At 54.8% G+C, this 7,651-nt stretch overlaps 1 protein-coding gene across 1 annotated transcript; it reads right to left on the bottom strand.

The window, feature by feature from the left end:
* Positions 1-1,299: 1,299 nt before the first annotated feature.
* Positions 1,300-6,620, bottom strand: LOC104254093 (alpha-1-acid glycoprotein-like). The gene is made up of 6 exons (XM_059829034.1): positions 6,507-6,620; positions 5,820-5,962; positions 5,041-5,114; positions 4,104-4,214; positions 3,211-3,314; positions 1,300-1,416 (listed from the first exon to the last, which is right to left on the bottom strand). The coding sequence occupies exons 1-6, from the start codon at positions 6,618-6,620 to the stop codon at positions 1,300-1,302; spliced, it is 663 nt and encodes a 220-aa protein (XP_059685017.1).
* Between the last annotated feature and the right edge of the window lie 1,031 nt (positions 6,621-7,651).

Raw genomic sequence — 7,651 nt, 5'->3', positions numbered from 1 at the left:
TCTCTGGACAGCAGCACTCAAGGCCGCTGGCAGCATCCCCACTCGCACCGCTGCCCTCTCCTACCCTTTAAGTGTCTCGCTTCTCGAGGTGGGGGTTATGTTTCGTGTCACAAGCTGATAAAGGTGTGTCTGACGCAAGGGCTGGCCAGGTACCTGCGCCCTGAGACCAGGAGGGAATCAGCTGTACTTGACCTTGTAAACTTGGTTTTTACTACAGGAATCGGACCAAAGGCTCTACACTGAAATGCTGCCCAGTAAACGGTGCCATACAGGGACAGGGCACCCTGCTGCCGCAGAGGGAGGAGCAGGGCTCTCTTCTTCGCTGTGTTCCCTCCAGCTTTTCTCCTTTTCTTCCTTTTTAAGGAAGAGAGATATTTTCAGTGCTTAATTACTAGGTTAGAGCTGAGACTGCATTACTTTCTAGACGGGCAGCAAAAGCAGTCTTTTTTTAAACTCCCCCCACTTTCACAAACACAGAGTGACAGTGCTTTCCTCCCTTTGGGGTTGGGGGTGTGATAAGGGATGCATGAGGTGCCCAACGAGTGCAGGGGTGCACCAGAGGCACGGAGAGCGATGTGAATCTTGGCTCTTGAGCCTTCTCCCCTCCAGGGTGCCGAGCTTACAGGGAAAGGAGGAAACAGGACCTTTTTCTCTGGGAAGTAAAAATCCAGCCTGGGTTGGGTGAGCACCCTCTCCCTCTCTGGCAGGAGGATAACTTGTCAGTGTTGTCATATTATGTTGCAAACCCTGCTGTGGATGAACATTGTTAGGAAGCTCTCGCCTGGTCCAAAGGGTTTGGGCAGGAACATCGGCCCCAGCTGGGCTACTTCTGGCAGTCAAGCTGCTGTCATGAGAATTGTGTGGTTGCTTCTAGCTAAGCACCCTCTTCCTCTCGGACCGTACAGTTAAAGATAAGTTTCTAGCCTTCTATATATTCGAGTTACTCATCAAATGCTTGGCACACCTTTAAAATAGTTAATGATTGCCCTCTTCTGGTTAGCATCTATTACTGCTTCATTTAAGTACTGCTTTTTTAGTAGAGCTCTCTTGCAAGCTTGGTGTGAAGCTGAGCGGACTGAGTCAGCACTGAAAAAACTTCCCCGTGTCACCTTGTCTTGCATCCCTGATTGCTTAAGGTTGACTTTTCCCAACTATTAGTTGAATGACACATAAGGTGAATTGGGTGTTCAACTCCTTTTTGCAATCCCTGCTTCTGATCTCTTCAGAACCCCTGTTCTCCAGCATCCTGGCAGCAAAATGCATTGAATTTGAGAAAAACATTTATTGCCTAACGTGGCATCAGTTACCCGCGCTCCCAGGCTGGTGGGTGCCCAGAGGAGGTGATGCTGTGACCGCAGCCGCAGGCTCCATGCGTGGGCTGTTTCCTTTTTCAGTTTCTTTTGTTTGACACAGCTCCTTCCAAAACAACAATAACAGGATAAGTGGAACTGCCAATGCACCAGCAGGAGAGAATTTACCAAAGAAAGAAGTATTTTTCTTTTCCTTTTTATCTAATTATAAGTCTAAGAGGGCCTAGAGAAGCTACGGACTTCCCCACGCTGCCCCAATCACAGACAGTGCTTGCCTGGGTGCTGAGCTGCTTCTGGTTCCATTTTCCACACCTGTGCTGTAAAGAGGAAACCAGGTTCCTGGAGCAAAGTCGTGCTATGCTGGCAGGTCAGTAAGTGTGCTCTGAAGGAAAGGGGGATTCAATCTTTTTGAGAAATCAAAAGCTCGTGCTACCCAGGCACTCAGAACTAGTGTGGTTTCAGCTCTGCTAATGCCTTGGACTGACACAGGGGTACGTGAGTCTCTGCACTGGTGCTCTACTCATGTCCATCTCTTTCAGCCTGATGACAAAGGTCCCCAAAATCTATTCTGCATTTGTTTAACTGATGTAATTTTACTCCTCAGATGCGGTCTCCTGCCTCTTGGCTGGGCACAAAACCCTTCTCTGCTAACAGTGATCACACCAGGGCTTGTAAGGACAAACAGGTCTGGCTGATTCCACTCACCTTGCCTTTCTCTAAATGTAATTTGTCTTGCCCAAATTTAAATGTGATCCAGCTGTTAATTTGGAGGAGCTGGGTCTGGCCTCCCAGGTGCTGCCCATTGACTAATGGGGAGAGGAGACCTGCCCCTGCCCCACCACGAGGGTTTCAACCTGTGCCTGGGTCCCTGTCCCCAGTTCCTCTGAACCTGTGGGAGATAGTTCTAAAAGAAGCATCTTGAGGCTGGTGGGTGTCAGGGGCTATGTTGGGTCCAGCTTGGCAGCTCCGAGTGGGATTTTGGGCACCTCCGGAAGCTCAAGAGTCTCCTGCCGTGGACAAGCAGATCGCCAGAACAGGAGAGGAAAAGGTAAGATATTTTTTGACTCCCCCCCACTTTGCGAAAGGGAGCCCCGTCAAGCTGGCTTGGGGACTGGGTCATTTGCAGGATAAAATGTCCTAAATCAGGTGGCAGAGGGCAGGGCTAGGGCTGGGTCCCGTTAAAATTTGGATGGAAAAACTAAAGGAAAAGGTCTGTTGCTGCGGGTGACGTTAGTAAATGGCACTTGTGACTTTGGTTTGGTGGCAGGAGTGGTGTTACCTCTTTCCTGATGTCCCCTGGGGCCGGGAGATCAGGGCTGGACCCCAGCCCAAAAAGGAGCCACAGTGCTGGACCCCCCCGGGGCGGGAGGATGACTGGCTTGTGCGATCTTCCCAAACCGCATTTACAGCCAGTCTGTGAACCCGCTCCTCGTGCAGCACCTCGGGGTGCCAGAAAAGCAAGTCCCAATCTCAAAACAACTCGAGGTTTTTAGGGGTTTGAATGGTTGTGGTTTCGGCTGAAGCGGGGCTGTGCAGCGCCCCGGGGCCCCGGCCCCTCCTGCCCCTTGCTGCAGCTCCTGGGGGCAGCTGGCCTCTGCTGGGGGGGCAAAATGAGGAATTTCAGGGCAAAAATGCCATGCTTTAGCTATCTCCCCCCTGGCAGGGGGAGGCAGGCGGTTACCAGGTTTCCCACTGGAGGTGCTTGGGTGCTTTGGGGAGTCACGTATCTGCAGGGGTGTGTTATTTTAAACCGCCGTTGCGTCGAAGCAAGCCTGCCTTTACTTAATCCCCTAAATCATTTCCACCACCTTGAAAAAGCTCTCTCCAAGACCCTGGTTTGGTGGCTGGAGCTACAGCCCGGGGTCTTGGCACCCTCACCCACGTGTGAACAGCCACGTACTGTTTTCCATGGTGCATATACAATCTCCTCTTCGCTCAGCCCCAGGCACGTGGCGTGGTGCTCGAACTCTTCCCAGTGGGCTGTGCTCACACTCAGGTTTCGGGCTGTGAAAGGAGAAGTATTTGCTGGGTGTTAAATACAGACCAGTGGCCTCGGCACGGACCTTCGTGCCGCCTCTCTGCCGTTGCTGCCTCCCTTCTGTGTGCTCCCACCAGCGCTTGCTGCGGAGGTGGTCTCTGCTGGGGTCCTCTCCCCGCCATGGTGAACACACCTGAACAAAACCAACCTTGGGCATCACTATTTTAACCCTCTCCCCAGCTGGCCCTTGTCCTGTCTGCTCTAAGGGGTTGCAGGATAGTCTGACACTCCTGGGGCATCAGGGGGGACCAAGGCTGAGTACGGAGGCAGCTTTCTATCCGTGTCTTCAAACTCTCTTAAGCAACTGCTTTGCAGCTTGGAAGGGCAACGAGAAGCCTTATCAAGGTCTAAAATGCTGCTTTATGGGGTTGTGGGTAGATCTGATCGGCATTGCCTGTGCCGGTACTGCAAAGCCACGTGCTCAGCCCTGGGAGGTAAGTACTGAAAAATCATGGCTGGCTTGAAAATACTGAGATTTTACGATGATACCGATGCTGAATTGTATTTGCTTCCTGTTCTTTGAACGTTTATGGCGTAAGTGGGTTTTGTCTTTAACTTGCTCTTTCTGCTCTGCCAAGAGATTTAGGTTTTAATGGGATTTGTAAATACTCCCGTGACCCCTGGAGCGGCGGTCTCGGAAAAATCACTGACTGTTGGTGAAACCAAGTTCCTGCATGGCTGTAGCTGGTAATTTTATGTGCGTGTTTTGGTGTCCCATGATAGCTTTAAGGTACTTTAGGATGGAGTTTGCATACCGTAAAGATACAGTCCCAAATACGTCCTTTCCCGCTGCAGTTGGTACTGGATGAGTAAAACATCTTCAGAGCTGAGGTTCATCAGCATCCCCACGGTTTGATGGGTCTTGGCTTTGAGAGAACAGAGTCAAGGTTGGGAACAGCCACAATATTCAGATTTTCAGTGCTGCTGCTGCAGCAGTGATAAACTGTGGCCTGGGGAGGGGCAATGCCTGCAACCCCCCGGGATCCAGCCCAGAGCAGCGGGTGAGGACAAATGTCCTGATGTGGGGCGAGTTGTTTGGCTCTTGGTTTATTTGAATTGTATTTCTTAAATGTGGGTTTGGGCTGTGAAGAAGCCAAAGCCACCCGGCTCCTGTCCTACCGTCGCGATGTGCTGGACGGCGTGGCTCGCTGGCGCTCAGGGTATGAGTGGGTCTGCTCGGCCCCGAGCGCCCGACCTCACAGCTTGGGGGGCTGTAAAAATGGGGAGAAACTGTTCCCTGCTTGCAGCAACGCTGACTTGGCCGAGTTGGTGCAAACTGTGGCTGTGGGGTTTGCAATTCCCACCCCAAATGGCTCACCCCCTTTCCTCAGTGACGAGGAAACGGTTCCAGAGCCGAAACCTGCCATAAATATTCCCCTCCTCTCCCACAGGCATTGCGAAATAACTTTACAAAGGAGGCGGTCTCCTTCCTTGTGATGGAAGGAGGTTTGCTCCTTGCTCCTTTGCTCCTTGCTCCCAGTATGGCATTGCTTTGTGGGGTTTAGACCCAGGGTGCCCCCGGCCCTGGGGAGCTGCTTGGAGTCCACCAAGGCTTCCAACAGACAAAGCGACCCGGGAATAAAATGCGTCAGCTGATGTAAAACATTGACACGGGCCCTTTGTGTGTCTCAGCCCGTCCAAAAAACAGACTGGGTGATAACCCCGAAGGCTGCGCCCGCCGGTGCTGCTCACCGTGCTTCACCAGCGTGCTGTTACCGACAGCGATTTCGAAGTAGGTGGAGTTGTTGGCGAGACACTGGTCCCCCCTGGAGACAGAGAGGGGAAGGGGGTGATGCGGGGAAGGAGAGTGGAGACCCCCCCCCGTGGTCTGGAAAGGACCCCCAAAGCCGTGGACCTGGCCCTGGCACAGCATGGGGCACGTGCTCCCTCCTGCGGGATGGGAACCCGGCTGTGCCAGCTCCTCCGCAGGGTTAACTGCTCTTGCTGTTAAAATTGAGCCATTTCTCCTGTGCATTTGTCTGACCTCCACCTGCAGCTCCTGCTCTCAGCCTTGCCCTTGCCCCAGCTCCTTGGTGCTGAGACGTTTTCCACCCCGAAATAACTGAAGCTCAAAGAGCTGCCTGCTTTGGTACAGAAAAATTTGTCCTCTTAAAGTCTGACAGCTTTTGGTGCCTGGCAGAGTTAGCAGCGCAGCACAGGGACCTCTGGAAAGGTCTTCTCCCCTGGAGAGGTCTTCTCCTTGCCTGCGTCCTCTACCCCCGCAGGGGTTGGTGCCTGCAAGACCTTTGTGCCCTGCAAGATTTGCCTAAACGTGGAGGGTGTTGAAATAAATAAATAAAAGAAGGGGTGAGGAAGAGGAGGGACGGGAGAGCATGCACAGAGCAGCCAGGAGAGACTCCTTGGGAAAACCAGTCTGAAACCGTGCTCGTATCTCATGTTGAAACGGCTGCGGGGGCTGCAGCACGTGGGAGGAGATGGGTTGGGGCAGAGACCCGAGGGCTGCGTCTTACACGGCCACGCGCTGGGTGATGAGCAGCTCCTGCTCGCCGGCGTGGGGCTCCACGTGGAGGTGGCCGTGGTCGATGAGCAGCATCTCCAGGAGGTGTTGGGGGAACTGGGCGGCCCCGGCCACGTACAGCCATGTCCCCAGTAGCTGTGGGGAGAGAGGGGCAGGGTGCTGAGAGCTTCTGGGTTTGCAAGCGGAGCTTTGGAGAAGAGATTTCCACCCTCCCGGTGGCAAAATTGTTATTTTTGACCTCTTTCCTCTGCTAGTTCCCCCTCCTGCACCGCACTGACAGCAACAAAATGAAACCTGTGCAAACGCACAGGAGAAAAAAAAAAAACAGCTGAAGGTGGGGATTGGGAAATGGTGCTGGCCTTGGCTCCGCTCCCCCTGCGTGGTGCCAGGACAGCCCTGCGCTGCCGCGGGGGATTTGCACCAAAAAATGCCCAGCCAGCCCCCTTGTTTCAAGGTCGTCTCTGGGACTTGCTGGGGGACCATGAGAAAACTGGGTAATTTGGGGTGTTTTGGAAAGCAAACGTTTCCCGTTCGTTTTGCTGATGTTTTGCTGAGGGTGCCTCGGCAGATGTGCCAGGGCTGAAGGGAGGGTTTCCCCCTTTCCCAGGGGACAGTGAGGCTTAGCAGAGCACCCACAAACTCGTTGCGGTAGTGGGGCAGCCCCTCGGGGCTCTCCTACCTTCAACGCCGTGGTGTTGTCCGGGCGCTGTGGGCGCGGGGCTCCGCAGGGGAAGGCGGCCGCGGGCAGCAGCACCACGAGGCTGAGGACGGCGGAGACCCTGACCACGGCCATGGCTGCCCGAGAGCGAGGAGTGAGCCAACACCGGGACAGACGGATGCGCTCGCTCGGCTGTTTGCTTTTGCAGCCCTGTGGGGGGGGACGGGACATGCCGGGGGCTGCCAGTTCCACGCTGGTGACGCAACCAGCACCCTTTGGGGACGTTGCCCAGAGAAGGTCTGCATGTGAGCTCGGCGCTTCTCTGGCTTCGGCTGCAGCTGCTGGTGGTGAGCATCGATAGCTGTGGACTATCAATGTGGTTGGAGGTGATGGGGGCGATACACTTGCTGCATTTAAAACTAAAATCTGCCCTAAATTTGCCTGTTTTGTTCCCCAAGAGCAGCCACTGTAGTTCCTCTGCAAATTTGCTCTGCAAACGAGGCGCCGTGCAGCCCCCCCACCCCGGTGCTGGCTGGGGTGCAGCCGCCCTCCACCTTGGGTGATGCCTGGGGGGCTTCAAAGAGCCACCTTCTTCCTGGGGAGGAGGTGTTTTCCTCCTCCTTGCCAAAACAGGCCATAAAAATGGGGCTGAAAGGGCCCCAGGCGGTCACCCCAGTCCTGTTGGACGCGTCCCCTGTGGTGGCTCCCCTGACCCCCCGTCCCGCCCCTGTCCCCGTGCCACTGGGCAGGGCAGGACCTGCTTTTCTGGCTTTATTTCTGTTTGCCCTTTCCTCTCCGGCAGCAGAGCATCCCTAAGTCCCTTGGTCTGGCCCTGGGTCATGGTTTTTCCTGTCTTCTCCCCCTTCCCTCATTCGGAGACACTCAGGGAAGGCATGATGTCACCCCAACCCGCTGTGACCCCTGGTGCGGGCAGAGCCCCATGGGATTTGGCTTGAAAATTCAGGGTGGGATGTTTGGGTGCTAAAACTGCTTTGGTTGGTTTGAGTCGCGGTGGAGGAAACCCAAAGGGGTCGGTGGGTTTGTGCGTATCCCTGTGGGGTCAGGGATGATGGGTGGGTGCTGACATCCCGATGCCCCACGGCTGGAGGGGACCTGCTGGGTGGCGTGGCCGGGAGGGTCCTGTGCCACTGCGGAGCTGGCCAGAG

Source organism: Gavia stellata, chromosome 24 (assembly GCF_030936135.1).
Source record: "Gavia stellata isolate bGavSte3 chromosome 24, bGavSte3.hap2, whole genome shotgun sequence".
NCBI classification, from domain to species: Eukaryota; Metazoa; Chordata; class Aves; order Gaviiformes; family Gaviidae; genus Gavia; species Gavia stellata.
Note: the sequence above shows the minus strand (reverse complement) of the source record. Positions and strands in the feature narration are given on the sequence as shown.